Source organism: Anser brachyrhynchus (genome assembly GCF_964034855.1).
Source record: "Anser brachyrhynchus genome assembly, chromosome: 8".
Taxonomy (NCBI): domain Eukaryota; kingdom Metazoa; phylum Chordata; class Aves; order Anseriformes; family Anatidae; genus Anser; species Anser brachyrhynchus.
This window is the reverse complement of record NC_137702.1, coordinates 28,631,981-28,651,115: the sequence shown is the minus strand read 5'-3', so window position 1 is coordinate 28,651,115 and position 19,135 is coordinate 28,631,981. Positions and strand designations below refer to the sequence as shown.

The 19,135-nt window shown below is 43.4% G+C and overlaps 2 protein-coding genes across 2 annotated transcripts; one reads left to right on the top strand and one right to left on the bottom strand.

Moving 5' to 3' along the window:
* Positions 1-2,801: 2,801 nt before the first annotated feature.
* Positions 2,802-7,753, bottom strand: LOC308199049 (pancreatic alpha-amylase-like). The gene is made up of 10 exons (XM_080602488.1): positions 7,571-7,753; positions 6,808-6,954; positions 6,387-6,584; positions 5,380-5,610; positions 4,800-4,933; positions 4,590-4,712; positions 4,376-4,475; positions 4,095-4,216; positions 3,860-3,985; positions 2,802-3,119 (listed from the first exon to the last, which is right to left on the bottom strand). The coding sequence occupies exons 1-10, from the start codon at positions 7,736-7,738 to the stop codon at positions 2,930-2,932; spliced, it is 1,539 nt and encodes a 512-aa protein (XP_080458614.1). The 5' UTR covers positions 7,739-7,753; the 3' UTR covers positions 2,802-2,929.
* Positions 7,754-9,239: 1,486 nt separating this feature from the next.
* Positions 9,240-13,223, top strand: LOC308198775 (pancreatic alpha-amylase-like; the record flags this gene model as incomplete). Its single annotated transcript, XM_080601767.1, has 8 exons — positions 9,240-9,278; positions 10,518-10,748; positions 11,195-11,328; positions 11,415-11,537; positions 11,652-11,751; positions 11,911-12,032; positions 12,142-12,267; positions 13,009-13,223. The coding sequence occupies 8 exons, from the start codon at positions 9,240-9,242 to the stop codon at positions 13,196-13,198; spliced, it is 1,065 nt and encodes a 354-aa protein (XP_080457893.1). The 3' UTR covers positions 13,199-13,223.
* Between the last annotated feature and the right edge of the window lie 5,912 nt (positions 13,224-19,135).

The following is a 19,135-nucleotide window of genomic DNA, read 5'->3' as shown; positions in this document are numbered from 1 at the left end:
GCACTTTAAAATCAGTCTATAACCTTCACGGTTTTGGAGATGATCAGAGGGAAAAAAAAAAGAAAAAAGAAAAAAGAAAAGAAAAAACACATAAAAAAAGAACAACAACAAAAGAACAGCAGAAGAAAACCATCTCAGACAGAGATCTCTAATTCAGAGCGCGGAAACTGCAAGCTATCCCAAGGCTATTCTGATCAAAACGAGTGTTGCAAAAGAGCACTCTTAATTAAGCTTATCCATTTGCTAGGAAGTGTTCTCTGGAAATGGTGACCATCAATAATTTGCTCATGACATATCTCATGAGTAAGACAACTGTTTTCTTCCAAGCAAACAACGCTAAGTCATTCGCTGTCTGTGCAGATGTGGCTTGACCAAAATCTTTCACTGCCTTCTGTGTTGCCTTGTGCTATCCCTCACTGCAAGCAACAGGCTCCCGGCAGTCAAGCAGCAAGTGGAATGGGGAGCCAGCCTCTTTCAAAGGGGCAGGAGTGCTCCCTGGCCTGATCCCAGGGGCAAAAGACAGGTTTGCAATGGATATCCGGACAGAGACTGGAGCACAGCGTATGCTTGTCTCCATGCTGCATTACGTTGTTGTAAAGTTTTTTTGTTTGTTTGTTTTGGTTGGTTGATTGTTGTTTAGTTTTGGTTCTGGCCCATGTTGACATTCAGGTCTAACACTCACAAACTGGGTGTTTCCAATCTTTTCTTGAACACCCCCAGGGACGGTGACTCCACCACTTCCCTGGAAACCCATTCCAGTGCCTGACTACTCTTTCTGAGAAGAAATTTCTCCTAATTTCCAACCTGAACCACCCCTTGTGCAACTTGAAGTCATTCCCTCTTGTCGCTGGTAATGTGCGAGAGGAGGCCGGCCCCCAGCTCCCCACACCTTCCTCTCGGGTCGTTGTAGAGAGCAGTAAGGCCTGCCCTGAACGTCCTCTTCTCCAGACTAAACAACCCCAGTTCTCTCAGCCACTCCTCATAAGACTTGTGTTCCAGACACTTCACCAACTTTGTAGCCCTTCTCTGGACGAGGTCCAGGGCCTCGATGTCCTTCTTGTACTAAGGGGCCCAAAACTGAACACAGTACTCGAGGTGCGGCCTTGCCAGAGCAGAGTACAGGGAGCGATCACCTCCCTGGTCCTGCTGGTTACACTATTCCTGATACAAGACAGGATGCCGTCGGCCTTCTGGGCCACCTGGGCACACCGCTGGCTCATGTTCAGGTGAGCATTGACCAACACCCCCAGATCCTCTTCCTCTGCACAGCTTTCCAGCCACTCGGCCCCAAGCCTGTGGCGCTGCATGGGGTTGTTGTGGCCAAAGTGCAGGACCCAGCACTTAGCCATGTTGAACGTTATCCCATTGGCCTCTGCCCGTCAAGCCAACCTGTCCAGGTCCTGCTGCAGGGCCTTCCTACCCTCTGGCAGATAGACACATCCCCCCAACTTGGCATCCATCATCTGTCAGATGGATATGTCTTTGCTTGTGATCATGTCTGAAACCAAATTTGCCCTCATGTTGGACTGTAGCATTTATTTTATGTGATGTAGAAATTGAAGACCAGCTCTACACTTACCACTGGAATTAAATATTATATAAACACATACAAATATGATTTGTGCCTTCAGACTGGTTCACAAATTCCAAGTTGAGTATGCCTGAGAAAGACTTGCATTCCACATTTACCTTTGGAACAGCCAGCATGGATAATAGTTTGCAGCAAAACTTAATGATACCACTTCATATAAATCAGAAGAAATAATAATGAAGAAAACAGTGCTAACTAATTCTGAAAAAGTTGAAGATCCTTCAAAAGCAGTGAACAGTTTGTCCGGCAGATTTTGAATTCACTTAAGAAGACAGTGACAAGATTTATTTTCTTTGATGTGGTATATAGTTCTACAATGAAAAAGACAGCTAAGGCTGACTCTTGAATTGCTACATCACATAAAACAAATGCTGCACTCAAATATCATGGAAATTTGGATTCAGGAATGATCACAGGCATCTCTGTATTCTGCATGCCTTTGTTGCCTGTTATTTATGGACACCTCAGGCGGATGTATGTCATTTCAATCATTTTCCACAAAAGCTATGGTGGTTAGAGCTTGCAGTCTTTATGGCCTCACTTTTACATTTCTGGTTATGAACTGTTTGTCTAATAGCTAGCATAGAATCATGCAGTTTGTGAGTGATAGGCTGCAAGTCAACATGGGCCTGAAGCAAAACTAAAAAAAAAACAAGCAACAAACAAAACAACAGAAATTAAAAAATAATAAAAAAAATAAATAAAGAGGTGGAACAACCTGTGGAACAGCCAGCATGGCCGTTAGTTTGCAGCAAGCCACTGGGGATAATGGTGGGAGAACTGAGCTTTTGTTTGCTAAAGGACATAAACTGAGTGTGAACCATGCCACTCACTGGCTTGAATGATGTCAAAGGCTGGAATAATGGATTGGCACAGCCCAGCTTCATCTGCTGACCTGGGCTCCACGTTGGCTTTGCCCCAGAGAAGGGACCTACTGCCAGCAAGCAGAGGCACTGCTTGCAGCTGCCCGCCACAATGTGCCTGCTCCAGGTTACGGCTATGCATGCCCCTATCAGCCTTGGAAATAGAGCATTTTAACTTCCTCAGGTGCTGGCTTCTATTGTCTTATTTTTTATTTTCTTCTGTGTTTCTGTGATCTGGGAAATGCAGTGCTCTCTCGGTAGCCTTAAGAGCTACCAATGGTATTGCCCCTGGTTATGATGTGATAATGCTACTACGATCCCGTTCGTTAGGAGAAAAGACATCACTCTTCAGTTTGATTGCCGTTTATTATTCACTGGGTATGGAGAATCACTCATTCTTGAACACCAGGGAATCGCAAATGGGGGAAACAGCATACGTACAGACCAACAGGAGAGAAACAAATTCTGATTGAAGTTATAACTTGGCATCAACGTGAATTGCAACAAATGGATCTTCGTCACTGTTACTGATCTGGAAGTTAGCCATTCCATCCCCGGAAACATACACCTGCTTTCCAGTACATGCGTTGCCCTCCTTTTGTCCAGAAATAACATCACAGTAGGTACCAGCAGGCAGACCAGTTTGCAAATTGGTGTTCATGTACCTGTGTGAAAATCAGTGAACGCTGCTTCTCCGTTGATTTCAAAACAGGTATTTCAAACTGGGTAAAGGAATTCTGAAGCTGATGCTATTGCATGACTTGGAAGGGCAATGTAATGCAAGGGAGTTCTGAGCCTGACCCTGCTTCTCTCCCTGCGCTCTCTTTTGGCCCTCCAGAACTGGGGTGCCACTGCGCGAATCTAGCTCAGGCTGTAGGAGTTGTTCTCATTGGAAGAAAAGGACAGGACAAAATCAAAGCATAAAAGAGCTTCACAACAGGACACGTGCTGCTAAAGGTAATCCTAATTGTGATGATCGTTCAATCCATTAGGGTTGAACTGGCTTGGACTGGCTTGGATTGGATTGGCAAGTTTGGATGAGGGAAATGAGAGAGTGCCTCCTCTCCTGAGAACTACCAAAACTTCAGCTCCTACGGCTTACGTCCTTGGGCACTGCTCTGTCCACAGCCTCAGCCTCTTCTAATGTGAACTCATATGTGGGTGTACTGGAGATGACATGATACGTGAGGGAGACCGCAGGAATGGGACGCTCAAGATGCTAACGGACAATCTGTACATCTTCAGACACTCCACTCAGACACCTTAGCCTTGCTTTCGATAGTCTCTATTCACCTGACTGTGCTCTAGCTCAAGGACATCCCCCTTCCCAACACCTGACCCTTTCAGTGTTCCGGTTGGGGAGCTATGCTTCTCCTCGTGGATACGGTCTCTCCCACCGACTTACCAGTCGTCGTTATTAAAGACGATGAAGCCTTTATTGCCACGGCCAAAAGCTACTTGATTGCTGTCGTTGTCCCACCAGTTTGAGAAAGGCTGGCCATCTACCACGTTACGGAAGATAACCATGTTCCTGAAAATGCAAGGAATGGCTGTCACTGGAGTTGCAAGAGCTCCACAGCCAAGAGGCTCATGATGCAAAAGTCACTGCTTTTACTGCGTTTTGCTCCAGAGTCTCCTACTTTATTTGCCGCCAGCGATGTTCACAAACCCAGTCGTTGCCACAGGTGGTGTCCGCATTGATTGTAACAGACTTTGTTGATCCATCCGAGTTGCTAGGTGGTCCGATCCAGTCGTTGGCATCCTTTTATTGAAAAGAGACATTTGAAAGTTCTTACTGGAAAACGCAGAGCAAAAAGCGGGAAGGATGACGCATCTAATATCCACCCACCCTATCCAACACGTGACAGAGAAATCACTTGAGAAGTTCAGCAAACGTGAATCTTCAGCGTTACAAACTTACCTGCCCGTTTACAAAATTTCTTGTCCAACGATAACTTGACATCACACGTGTGAACCCATACGGATGAGCCAACATGAAACCAACGGCCATTTTATAAAGCCTGATGGGCCAAAAGCATAATGAGACGTGGCAAGAGAAAGTGTGCTGGGGAACAAACAGACAAACAAATCAGCAAGAGGAAGAGGCATCACCCAGACAACCCAGCATTCCTTACCTGGCGTCCCAGAAGGTTAGAATGGAAGCTCCACCAGCCCCGTGCCCCCGCTGGTTGTCATGGTTATCCACAAAGACCAGGGCTCTGTCAGAAGGTACAAAGCCCCAGCCTTCTCCCCAGTTCCTGGCCAAAAACACAAAGACTTGAATCTACCCCGCCAAGCTGCACATCCAGCGTATCCTAGGCAAGCTGCAGGATGGTCACCCTTACTTTAAGTAGGACATCTTTTCTCCATTCCACTTGCGGATCACTGTCCCCAGTTTTGCTCCGTATTTGAATTCGGTCACTCGGCCATTATCAAAGTACTGACTGCCTGTGATCGGCTCACCGCCCAAGTCAATTACCTAGTACAGGAAGCAGAAGGTAATCATCTGTTCCGGTCCCACAGAGACAAAAAATCTGCAGCATACCGCCGGCAACATCACCTCATGCTTTAGATCGAGAGAAATGCATTGCCCAGGACACTCATTTCTGCCAGGCAGATCAACCAAAAGTTGGTACAATACATGATATAACCATGTGGAAAGATGGGGCTGTAGAGTTGCCCTAAGTTGCCGCCTACCACCTCCTGGTGAGTTGACCATTAGAAATCCCGACATAGATTTCAAGGTGTCTTGCATTTCTGAAGGGCAGTTATCACTCGCCCACTGGACTGCAGAGCTCAGCCTTTCCTGGTGTGTAGGAACAGGCCCATGGCATCACTGCCACCTCTCAGGAGGAGGAAGGTAAAAAGGACACAAACACAAACTTAGTCAGAAAGAGAGGCAGAAAGGAAAATCATGGCGATTACCTCTTGGTAAATGAACGGTTTTGTTCCTGAAGGAAACCATTGAGTATTCAGAGTGTTCAGCTTGTCCAGAAATGCTTTGATGTCCCCAGGCCACATATGCTTGGCAGCATCAATCCGGAAGCCTGCTACACCAATACTAATGAGGTGATTCATGTACTCTGCAACTTTTGAGCGTACATAGTCCTTGTCCAGGGCCAGATCAAGAAGACCACTCAAGCGGCAGTCACGAACCTGTGAAAGGAAAAAGGAGCAAGGTAAAGGAAACGGAGAAAGGAAAAACGTAAAGGAAAATGAAAAGTAGATAGGAAAGAGTCAAAGTATGAGGGACAAATGAAAAGGAAAAGAATGAAAGAAATGGGAAAGGAGAAAGGAGAAAGGAGAAAACAGAAAGGGGAAAGACAAAAGGAGAAGGGATAAAGGAACAAGGAGGAAGAAGAAGGTATTGGATAGCACTGTGGTCTCACTCCATGCAGCAGCTTATAAAGCAGCAGTCAGTAAAATATCACCTCCACATCTTGATGTCATTAGCGTTCAGTGTGGGAATAGGCACTGAGTATCGTTGCAAAGCAGTTGAAGGCTGAGCTGTGACCTTGCGAAAGAACTGCCACACATTCCATGTACAAAAAGACTACCGCGTGCAGCCAGGGTAGCATCCTGCACTACTGCCAGTTTTGCAGGGGGCACCTTATCAGGCTCAGCTGAGTTTACCAGCCGTAAGGAAGAGCTCACTGGTGCAGCTGAGTGCTTTGGGCTCCATCAGTTCAGGTGCACACTCCTGCGCATGCCCACATGAAACATGTGGGGCAGGTTTGTGATTTCTCAGTGCCTACAATACTGTGCACCACAAGTACCTTCCCTGAAGAGAAGCCTATGACGCTCACCACTGTATTCACTGGTCAGGTGGCGAAGCGCTGAATCTGTGGTAAACTACTCCCTTTGTGTGGCCTTACGGTAATCTTTACACAACAGGTTAAAAAAGAATTCACAGTTTTCCCATAGAAATTTACCTGGTACATGTCTCCATAATTCTGGATTTCTCCATTTGAGGTGTGACATTTGCCATCATTGAAATCCCAGCTAGAGTACGGCACTTCTGGAAAACTTTCGCTCCCAGCATCGAAATAGCTTCCACAGGTTGAGTGGGTTCCTGAGCCACCCGCAGCCCCACACATGTGGTTGACAACAGCATCCACATAAATATAAACCTGGAAAAGTAGTGATTGCACTTCAGTATGCTTTGTAGCACTGGGAAGCGACAGTCAGAGCTTTACCGCATCACTGTTAATTCGACCTTTTTCCCCTTTCACTTTCATTTTCCCCTTTCACTTCATTCTCCATTTATGCCTCCTTTGAGGACAGGAGCAGTGACTTGCCTCAGCTGCAACCGCACTGCTCGCTGTATCAGTTACATGTTTTAAAGGCACTTACTCCAACGTTGTTGCATCTGGTCACCATGTCCCTGAATTCATTTTCGTTTCCTGATCGAGTGCAGATCTTGTAGCTGATGGGCTGGTATCTTTCCCACCAGGGTCTGTTTGGGTTAGTAACGACAATATTTTCATTTGGAGGAGAAACCTGCAGGTGAGATGGTGGACCTCAGTAAGAAATCAGTAGTTTTTATTTCAAGTTCTATGTGCAAAATGTGCACCAAGATTAGTCCTGGATTTCCATGAGAGACAGGCTTTGCGCCAGACCCGGTCTCTCTCGCTCTCTCTCCCTCCCTGCAGCACAAGCTTGGGTCGGCAAGATGTCAGTCTTGTAGACTGGTGACAAGGAAGTTCGCTTTTGTTCCCATGGGCTGCCCATGTCCAGCCTGGGCCTGGTGTCCAAGGACACGCGCATGGCAGGGCTGAAGCCACAGGAACTACTTTTGTCTGGAATAGAGACATCCTTTGGAAAGCCAAAACTCCACGCTGAGACACTTGCCTCGGTAAAAAGGGAAGAGGAAAACTTAGCCTTCCAAGGGAAGCCCATCAGGGGAAAGCATGCACCTTTGCAGCTGGTCTGCTGGAGAGACACTCTACCCAGGCCGGCAGGATCTCTGGTTGCGCCTAACAGCATTTACTACTTCCATCCCCACGTTCCACACCAAAGTTACTCGGAGCTGGCTGTCTCCGATTCTGGTCTTCTGCGGTTCATTACTCAAATGCTACAAAGCAGTTTTACTACCTACGGGCAGGAAACAACGTACCTGAACTCCTCCAAATCCATTAGGAGCTAAGTAGCGTTCACACTCAAGAGCAATATCGGCCCAGCGCCATTCAAAGAGATGTACAATAGATGTCCTCCCAGCCTTAGTGTTGGGGTTGTACTGCGCCCCGCAAAGCCCTACGGCCGCGAGGAGAAGGAGAACTTGCATGGTGCCTTCAGCATAAGGCTGTGGTCTCTCCACTGGCCATTTATACTCCTGCAAGGTGACTAAGTTCCTATTGCAGCTGACAGATTTCTCAGAGATAAACTCTATCAGTTATTGTTTGGCTAGCGAGCTGGGTATCACTCTTCCGTTTTGTTTTTTCCTGAATTGCCCCACAGCTGAAGATGAACTACCTTTTCATAATGTTTATGCCTTATCATAAACCAAGCAGTCTGTGTGCAGCGCACCCAAATTTGTGACTTTATTCTTTCCAGTCATATAAACAAAGATAATGCATCAGAAGTTAGCCCAGGCGTGACACGTGGACCCTCAAGTGGAGCTCTGGAACGTAAAAGGAAAGGAAAGGAATTAAAAGACAAGTGGAACTCTAATAGCTCTCAGAGAACAAATGAATGCATCAGCATTCAGAGGCATCTAGTGCTCACGATTAATCCCAGCTCACACCTGGCTACCACACCAGCCACTCTCAGTCAATAGCAGATGCATCACACAGCACGTTGTGAGACTTGAACAGCTGAATCACACTGGTAATTGGAAATTGGCCTTATGTTTTTTTAGTGTTATTTCACAGTGCCTGCTAGCAGATATTACAGTTTTTCATCACACAATCATGCAGAGTAACTGTTGCTCTACCTGAGTTAAAGTGATGAGTTTCAAGTACTTTCCTGTGGAGCGCCTCCATAGGCTTTCACCTTCCTTTAAATGACCACTGATTTATCTGAGTCAAGGAGAGAAATGCAAAATTAGATGTAAAGAGATAGTGCAGATGGATTTTTGATGTCTGTCATAAAACTGAATTGGAAAGCCAAATGGATCTGTTGCCTAAGCCTCTGCTGGCTTTTCCTGCACTTTCCACTTTCAAAAACCTTCCAGCTTTTGCTTGTGACATGATATGAGGATCTCATTTGGAACTAATATATAACATCAAGTTCTTAGTACAACACTCCATGAGTAAGCTGGAGTCAGGCCCATGATAAAACAACACTCTGTGAGAATTCAAAAACCAGAAAATCCCTGACACTTAGTGAATAACCGTGAGAAAAGCAAGAAGTCCACAAACAGGCATACCCACTCCAAGAGAAAATGTCATTACACTTTGTACCTGAACTGCCTCGAGTATGTTCTTTCTAAACTAGCCATGACATTCCATATACGTCAGATACATTCTTCTCTTTCCCAGAATTTGTGTTCAAGGATGAAATGCAAAAGCACGTCCCATTTGCCCACCTGTTCATTTTCATGTCATAGAACTTACTAGAGGTCTTTTTCCACTACAAAAAATGAATTAGTATATTGCCTTTATTTTAACTAATAGCAATGGCACATTGATTGGTGGGAATCTTTGCTTCATTGGTTTGTACCTTCAGTACACAGGCACAGTAGAAGACAAATATTTCTAAATGGGAGCAAGAGGGAAAAAGGATTCTAACATCGTAAGTAAAAGGACTCAATTCATTCTACCAAAAAATATGCACCAGCTCCACACATGACCTTGTCTACTCTTCAACAACAAGCAACCAGTGAGGTGATTACAAATTGTGATTAAGAGGATAGTGAGAACAAACTGATTGTTTGTCATTATTGGCAAGATCAACCCAATGCATCTGAGGTCAAATTTTAAAACACCATTCCCTCTAGGCTTGTCTTAAGCTAATGGTAAGTGATTCAGCTGTTCAAGTCTCACAACGTGCTGTGTGATGCATCTGCTATTGACTGAGAGTGGCTGGTGTGGTAGCCAGGTGTGAGCTGGGATTAATCGTGAGCGCTAGGTGCCTCTGAATGCTGATGAATTCATTCATTCTCTGAGAGCTATTAGAGTTCCACTTGTCTTTTAATTCCTTTCCTTTCCTTTTACGTTTCAGAGCTCCCCTTGAGGGTCCACGTGTCATGCTTGGGCTAACTTCTGATATATTATCTTTGTTTATATGACTGGAAAGAATAAAGTCCCAAATTTGGGTGCGCTGCGCACAGACTGCTTGGTTTATGATAAGCCATAAACATTATGAAAAGGTATTTCATCTTCAGCTGTGGGGCAATTCAGGAAAAAACAAAACGGAAGAGTGATACCCAGCTCGCTAGCCAAACAATAACTGATAGAGTTTATCTCTGAGAAATCTGTCAGCTGCAATAGGAACTGAGTGTGCGCCTGAATTGATGGAGCCCAAGGCACTCAGCTGCACCAGTGAGCTCTTCCTTACGGCTGGTAAACTCAGCTGAGCCTGGTAAGGTGCCCCCTGCAAAACTGGCAGCAGTGCAAGATGCTACCCTGGCTGCACGCGGTAGTCTTTTTGTACATGGAATGTGTGGCAGTTCTTTCGCAAGGTCACAGCTCAGCCTTCAAATGCTTTGCAACGATACTCAGTGCCTATTCCCACACTGAACGCTGATGACATCAAGATGGGGAGGTGATATTTTATTCAGAGCTGCTCTGTAAGCTGCTGCATGGAGTGAGACCACAGTGCTATCCAATACCTTCTTCTTTCTCCTTTCTCCTTTCCCATTTGTCCCTTTCCTTTCTCCTTTTGTCTTTCTCCTTTCTGTTTTCTCCTTTCTCCATTCTCCTTTTTCCTTTCCCATTTTTTTCATCCTTTTTCTGTTCCTTATTTCCTTTTCCTTTGTCCTTTGTCCTTCATCCTTTGTATAATTTCTTTGTCCTTTTCTTTTTCCTTTGTTTGCTCCTTTTACCTTTGTCCTTTGTCCTTCTTTACCTTGCTCCTTTGTCCTTTCTCCTTTTCCTTTACCTTACACGTTTCTCCTTACACAGGTCTGTGACTGCCGCTTGAGTGGTCTTCTTGATCTGGCCCTGGACAAGGACTATGTACGCTCAAAAGTTGCAGAGTACATGAATCACCTCATTAGTATTGGTGTAGCAGGCTTCCGGATTGATGCTGCCAAGCATATGTGGCCTGAGGACATCAAAGCATTTCTGGACAAGCTGAACACTCTGAATACTCAATGGTTTCCTTCAGGAACAAAACCGTTCATTTACCAAGAGGTAATCGCCATGATTTTCCTTTCTGCCTCTCTTTCTGACTAAGTTTGTGTTTGTGTCCTTTTTACCTTCCTCCTCCTGAGAGGTGGCAGTGATGCCATGGGCCTGTTCCTACACACCAGGAAAGGCTGAGCTCTGCAGTCCAGTGGGCGAGTGATAACTGCCCTTCAGAAATGCAAGACGCCTTGAAATCTATGTTGGGATTTCTAATGGTCAACTCACCAGGAGGTGGTAGGCGGCAACTTAGGGCAACTCTACAGCCCCATCTTTCCACATGGTTATATCATGTATTGTACCAACTTTTGGTTGATCTGCCTGGCAGAAATGAGCGTCCTGGGCAATGCATTTCTCTCGATCTAAAGCATGAGGTGATGTTGCCGGCGGTATGCTGCAGATTTTTTGTCTCTGTGGGACTGGAACAGATGATTACCTTCTGCTTCCTGTACTAGGTAATTGACTTGGGCGGCGAGCCAATCACAGGCAGTCAGTACTTTGATAATGGCCGAGTGACCGAATTCAAATACGGAGCAAAACTGGGGACAGTGATCCGCAAGTGGAATGGAGAAAAGATGTCCTACTTAAAGTAAGGTGACCATCCTGCAGCTTGCCTAGGATACGCTGGATGTGCAGCTTGGCGGGGTAGATTCAAGTCTTTGTGTTTTTGGCCAGGAACTGGGGAGAAGGCTGGGGCTTTGTGCCTTCTGACAGAGCCCTGGTCTTTGTGGATAACCATGACAACCAGCGGGGGCACGGGGCTGGTGGAGCTTCCATTCTAACCTTCTGGGACGCCAGGTAAGGAATGCTGGGTTGTCTGGGTGATGCCTCTTCCTCTTGCTGATTTGTTTGTCTGTTTGTTCCCCGGCACGCTTTCTCTTGCCACGTCTCATTATGCTTTTGGCCCATCAGGCTTTATAAAATGGCCGTTGGTTTCATGTTGGCTCATCCGTATGGGTTCACACGTGTGATGTCAAGTTATCGTTGGACAAGAAATTTTGTAAACGGGCAGGTAAGTTTGTAACGCTGAAGATTCACGTTTGCTAAACTTCTCAAGTGATTTCTCTGTCTTGTGTTGGATCGGGTGGGTGGAAATTAGATGCGTCATCCTTCCCGCTTTTTGCTCTGCGTTTTCCAGTAAGAACTTTCAAATGTCTCTTTTCAATAAAAGGATGCCAACGACTGGATCGGACCACCTAGCAACTCGGATGGATCAACAAAGTCTGTTACAATCAATGCGGACACCACCTGTGGCAACGGCTGGGTTTGTGAACATCGCTGGCGGCAAATAAAGTAGGAGACTCTGGAGCAAAACGCAGTAAAAGCAGTGACTTTTGCATCATGAGCCTCTTGGCTGTGGAGCTCTTGCAACTCCAGTGACAGCCATTCCTTGCATTTTCAGGAACATGGTTATCTTCCGTAACGTGGTAGACGGCCAGCCTTTCTCAAACTGGTGGGACAACGGCAGCAATCAAGTAGCTTTTGGCTGTGGCAATAAAGGCTTCATCGTCTTTAATAACGACGACTGGTAAGTCGGTGGGAGAGACCGTATCCGCGAGGAGAAGCATAGCTCCCCAACCGGAACACTGAAAGGGCTCAGGTGTTGGGAAGGGGGATGTCCTTGAGCTAGAGCACAGTCAGGTGAATAGAGACTATCGAAAGCAAGGCTAAGGTGTCTGAGTGGAGTGTCTGAAGATGTACAGATTGTCCGTTAGCATCTTGAGCGTCCCATTCCTGCGGTCTCCCTCACGTATCATGTCATCTCCAGTACACCCACATATGAGTTCACATTAGAAGAGGCTGAGGCTGTGGACAGAGCAGTGCCCAAGGACGTAAGCCGTAGGAGCTGAAGTTTTGGTAGTTCTCAGGAGAGGAGGCACTCTCTCATTTCCCTCATCCAAACTTGCCAATCCAATCCAAGCCAGTCCAAGCCAGTTCAACCCTAATGGATTGAACAATCATCACAATTAGGATTACCTTTAGCAGCACGTGTCCTGTTGTGAAGCTCTTTTATGCTTTGATTTTGTCCTGTCCTTTTCTTCCAATGAGAACAACTCCTACAGCCTGAGCTAGATTCGCGCAGTGGCACCCCAGTTCTGGAGGGCCAAAAGAGAGCGCAGGGAGAGAAGCAGGGTCAGGCTCAGAACTCCCTTGCATTACATTGCCCTTCCAAGTCATGCAATAGCATCAGCTTCAGAATTCCTTTACCCAGTTTGAAATACCTGTTTTGAAATCAACGGAGAAGCAGCGTTCACTGATTTTCACACAGGTACATGAACACCAATTTGCAAACTGGTCTGCCTGCTGGTACCTACTGTGATGTTATTTCTGGACAAAAGGAGGGCAACGCATGTACTGGAAAGCAGGTGTATGTTTTCGGGGATGGAATGGCTAACTTCCAGATCAGTAACAGTGACGAAGATCCATTTGTTGCAATTCACGTTAATGCCAAGTTATAACTTCAATCAGAATTTGTTTCTCTCCTGTTGGTCTGTACGTATGCTGTTTCCTCCATACCCAGTGAATAATGAATGGCAATCAAACTGAAGAGTGATGTCTTTTCTCCTAACGAACGGGATCGTAGTAGCATTTTCACATCATAACCAGGGGCAATACCATTGGTAGCTCTTAAGGCTACCGAGAGAGCACTGCATTTCCCAGATCACAGAAACACAGAAGAAAATAAAAAATAAGACAATAGAATCCAGCACCTGAGGAAGTTAAAATGCTCTATTTCCAAGGCTGATAGGTGCACGCATAGCCGTAACCTGGAGCAGGAACATTATGGTGGGCAGCTGCAAGCAGTGCCTCTGCTTGCTGGCAGTAGGTCCCTTCTCTGGGGCAAAGCCAACGTGGAGCCCAGGTCAGCAGATGAAGCTGGGCTGTGCCAATCCATTACTCCAGCCTTTGACATCATTCAAGCCAGTGAGTGGCGTGGTTCACACTCAGTTTATGTCCTTTAGCAAACAAAAGCTCAGTTCTCCCACCGTTATCCCCAGTGGCTTGCTGCAAATTAACATTCATGCTTGCTATTCCACCCGTAAATGTGAAGTGAGCTGCATCCCCTTGCAGGGCCACCAGGTGATCAGGCCCTGTTAGCATGGTTTTATGAAAGGCAGGTCCTGCTTGACTAACCTGATCTCCTATGACAAAGTGACATGCTGGGTGGATGAGGGAAAGGCTGTGGATGTGGTCTACCTTGACTTCAGTAAGGCTTTTGACACTGTTTCCCACAGCATTCTCCCCAAGAAACTGGCTGTTCTTGGCTTGGACTGGCGTATGCTTCGTTGGGTTAGAAACTGGCTGGGTAGCCGGGCCCAAAGAGTTGTGGTGAATAGAGTTAAATCCAGTTTGAGGCCGGTTACTAGTGGAGTCTCCCAGGGCTCAGTACTGGGGCCAGTTCTCTTTAATATCTTTATCGATGATCTGGATGAGGAGATCGAGTGCACCCTCAGTAAGTTTGCAGACGACACCAAGTTAGGTGCGTGTGTCGATCTGCTCGAGGGAAGGAAGGCTCTGCATGAGGATCTGGATAGGCTGGACCGATGGGCGGAGGCCAGCTGTATGAAGTTCAACAAGGCCAAGTGCCGGGTCCTGCACCTGGGGCACAAGAACCCCAAGCAGCACTATAGGCTGGGAGATGAGTGGTTGGAAAGCTGCCTGGCAGAGAAGGACCTGGGAGATCCAAATTTTCCATGATTTTTGTGTGCAGCATTTATTTTATGTGATGTAGCAATTGAAGAGTGAGCCTTAGCTGTCTGTTTCATTGTAGAACTATACACAACGTCAAAGAAAATATAGCTTGTCACTGTCTTCTTAAATTAATTCAAAAGTTGGTGGCTAAGCTGTTCACTGCTTTTGAAGGATCAGGCCTGCATCCAGGGTTTGTTTTTGTTCCTTTTGTTTCAAGCTTTTTTTGGTACATATTTGCCTCCTAAAACCATGCAAAGAAGGTGAAAAAAGCAAGCATCTTCCAGAACAACAACAGGTCTTTGAGATGAGTGAGGAAACCCAGAGGTACTGTCAAGTTTATTGCTGATCTTCAGAATTAGTTAGTGCTGTTTTCTTCATTATTATTTCTTCTGCTTTATATGCAGTGGTATCATTAAGGCCTTATTTTTGTATGACAGTAATGATTAAAATTTTAAGTCATTTTATAAGAATTTATGAAGTTAAAAGTAAGGTATTTTCCCGAGCACATCAGGACATCTAATCAATTTGCTGAAGTGTAATATTTCAGAATTTTGTAGGCATTATGCAATAGTTTATTTTCTGTCACAAACAAAGCAGTGCTCACTTTCCTTGTTCAACAGTCAGTTTAATTGAGTAATGGCAAAACCTGTTATAGACTGATACTCTAAAGTTTTGTTGCAATATTGCCCGTCTCAAGCCTTGGAGAACAACAGCTCAAACCCTACACATTCTTAGATTAATTATTTTTAATGTAGCAGGTTGTAGGTAACTTGACTACTAGCAGAGATAAATATTCTTAACTTTTTACATAGTATGAGATTGTCAGACTGGTTTAAGATTGAATGGAAGAAAGATCGTGGATAGTAATCGGTTATTTTTCCTTGGTATATATAAGATTTCTCTCTCAGAGGAGTTTAAGTATTTCTGTTACACAATTTCCTTTTCAGTTCCTTCACTGCAGAAGAATACTTACATGTCCAAGGAACTGCTCAGTTGACTTCTGTGGGGAAGAAGGTGAATCTGTCCATCTCCACATATTAGAAATTGCATAATACCATATCTGAGAAATCTGGCCTTCTTTTCCTCCTTTGCCTCTGCTTGGCTCTTTGAACTGCCCTGTGTTCTATTTGTCTGGTGCAAAAGATTTTTTTTCTACTATACTTCTCCACACCTTTGCCACAGCCTTGTTTTTCCTGCTCTTCTGCCCTATCCATCACGTGCTGAATACCGCTTCACTCCTAGTCAGCTCTTCCCATGTCCTTCAGAAAGCTCAGAGGAACTGTGGCTATGTGTTAGGTTCAGGCAGCCACGAAGAGGGGGTGCTCTTTACATATTTTACTCAATTCATTAATTGCTCTTGTGTTGAATTCGGTCATAAAGAAATACATGTCCTTTGCTTTCTAAATATTGTTGCGAAGAAGTGTTTTAATTGTAGTGGGTGTTATGGGATGGGAAAGGCAGTAGAATGTTGTCAATCCTGTAAGTATAAAACACTTATTGTTCACTTAAAATTCTGGCAATTAAAACATAGAAAAAGAACAAAAAAAGGAAGCATAGCAATAAATGTCATTTCCCTGTTGTGTCCCTTTGTTTAGGCCACATGGTTTCTGAATATGTGTAGACAAAGCTCCCTGCACTGTATTGAGCAGAACAGAATGTTTTACTAGTGGTAACTAGTGAACCAGGTAAGTTATAAATTGGACATATTTTAGTGTTATCAGTAGATTATGAGAGGAAGATAAAGTATAGAAATATCCTCAGAAAAGCAGTTTCTTAATCTCATTAGAACCTTACATGAAATGTTGAGCCTAGAGCTATAAAGCCTATGCTGCTATAAATTATCTCTTGCATTTCCTAATCTGCTCACAAAAGTATTATGTTCTCAGTGAATATTTATAGTATTTCTGTTTATGCAGACTAAAACAATAGTAATCAGATTGAAGACTTCAGCATCTGCAAGCATTCACTTTAGAACAGGGAAAAATAATTCACTACTGAGCTGTGTAACTTTTCCAAACTACAGCTTTCTAGGAATGTTGGCTAAATATATTTTCAACTAAGTCAGTTTTAATAAATCACTGTCAATTCCCATATTTTATCTGACTATTAGGGAAAGCTAGGTGAAATATTCGAAGTGGCTCAAAGACAATGTGGTATAATTTGACACCCATGGCAATGTTTATACAAAAACAAAACACAATATAATTTATTCTATGATTCTGTACATGCATAATAAGTTTATACTTCTTTTTTTTTATATTTATTTCTTACTATTGTTCTATCTTTATGTGTAGCTTTCCACAGATATAAAAGTGATCAAAATTTAATGGAAGTGATGTGCCATAGAGCAAAGTGAATGGCAACACTGTATGTGAACCTGACCAAGAATACATAAAAGTTAAACATATAGTCATATTTATGAGGCAACCACTTTCACAATCACCCAACCACAAAAGAGAAATGGGGGGTCTGATACATCACAATATTATTATATATTTGGCGTTTTGGTGTTTTTAAGCCACAGAGTTAAAATTATGTTTTTGTGAAATAAGGTGAAATAACCAGTGTATTTAGGAAAATCATGACCTTCTAGCTGTTTTTCTATGAGTGGACCAGAAGGTTAAAATTACTGAATTATTCTTGGCAATTTATTTTCCCATCTCAATGCAACAGCATAATTGGAAACTTCTGTTCAGCCTTACATGCTTCTGTGTCAGCTTATTTCTCTGAACCACTGTTATTTTTCTAGCAGAAGAAAGCTCTGTAAAGAGAAACTAGCAGTCTATTGTCTCAATAAAGCCTGTGAAAATCTTATTTAATTTAGCATTTTGTTTTAAAGGGAAATAAATGAAAACTCAAAACACTACCTTTTAAATTGCTGATCAAGTGTATGGTTCCTTTATATGCAATTAGTATATTTAACTGTCTTAGTCTACCACTCTCACTGCACAACATGTTCTGAACAACATACAGATATTGCCTTTGTAAGTGTTTTCATGCTGTAGCAATTTTCACTTTGCCTTAATGTTAAATCAGAATGGTGTAAGAAGGAATGAAGTAGAAAGTAGAAATAACATTACTAAATATGTTGCCCTTCAGATGACATTTAATACAAAGGCCTTCATCATAAATAGTCTGGTGACAGTTTGAGATAGTGGTGAATTATCTCCAGTCAACCAAAGTGAAAGTGCTTGGGTTTTCACCCAGTTGTCACACCAGTTTCTCTGGGATAAATAGCCAGAACATTTCATGTATGATTTAGAAGCTGACTTACACCCTTTAAAAGAGGAGTAAAACATGAGAGAGTCTATGACGCTTTTGAGTTAAAAAAATATTTGTCAGAAAAAGAAATTCCATTGTCCTCCTTAGTCCTAAACTAAGAACTGCATTGCGTTAACCATCCACCAAGACTGAGAAGTAGCCACTTTAACTAACTGCATTATACTTCCTTACTATCCCAAGAATTTTTATTTATTTATCTATCTATTTATTTATTTATTTCAGAAACAAAGAATGGGTGACATCATGTGCAATGCTACACGTATCTTATTTTTCATTCCAGTTGGGAAGAAAACCTTTGGAAGCTTTGCAATTTCTGTCTGTCTGTAATTGACAAATGGTAATAACTGGATGCTAATTTCGGCAATGTTCTGAATGTTTTGTGGAATATAAAATCAATCAGAAGACCCATGAAAAAAAGTTAACCTTAAGAATTTGGGCAAGATGACTACAGGGAACTCATTATGTTTACAATGATGAACATTCATATAGTAGACTAATTTATGCTGGTATTATTCCCTTGTAGTGTGTGAGGGAGGCAATCAGTAAAATTTTGATTCATCATCTTGACATATTACAGTACTTTGAGTAGTATATTTTAAGTATCAGAATTCGTCTGTGTTTAAAATGAACTATATGTTAAACCATTATTGTTCAAAGTCTTCTCTTCTGTTTTTGAAAATTTGTGAACATATCTGTGTCTTGGGAATTGTGAAGATTAAGCTCAAGTAATTGCCGCCTGAGCTCATAGGCTAAAATCACTTGCAGAATAGCTACTGACCAAATTTAGGTAATTTAAATCCTAATCAAGTTGAATCTCACCAACCATAATGTTTTGCAACAACAAAAAGATGATGACAAGAACTTTGAGCTAGCCAGATTGAGTGCAGAAAGAGAGGAAGAGTTCCTTTTTTCCCACTTACTTCCCAGACCAAGCACTAAACCCAAACTAAACAGAAAAATACTCTTGAATAGCCTCAGTTAACCAAAAACAAACAAACAAACAAAAACACTCATACTCTCATATCTCATAGTCATTTGTTAAGAGTCATGGAGTCACAATACACTGTTAAAAGTACAACAGATGCAACTGCAACATTGGTCTGCGCGCCTAGTAATGCTTCTCACAGGGCGATAAAATTTGCAAGAACAGCATTTTCCTAAACTGAAGTTTCTTGAAAATGAAGTAGATTCACAAATATATATCCATACCTCTCTAAGGACATCTGAATACCTCTGTTGTCTTTTACTTTCCCACTTTTCAGCATTTGTAACATCCATTTTGATTGTATTTAGACATATATAATTTGCATAATCTGGTAGACAATGGCAGGGCAATATCTTACTGTGGAGCTGCAGACAGATAATAGAAGGATTAACAATACATCAGATCCTTCCTGTTAAGATGGCATAGGCCCTAGGAT

Coding starts and splice junctions, on each gene's coding strand:
- LOC308199049 (XM_080602488.1), bottom strand. CDS start 7,738: ATGCAAGTTCTCCTTCTCCTCGCGGCCGTAGGGCTTTGCGGGGCGCAG. Junction 6,955..7,570: donor ATGGATTTGGAGGAGTTCAG/GTACGTTGTTTC, acceptor TCTCACCTGCAG/GTTTCTCCTCCAAATGAAAA. Junction 4,217..4,375: donor GAAATTTTGTAAACGGGCAG/GTAAGTTTGTAA, acceptor TTTCAATAAAAG/GATGCCAACGACTGGATCGG.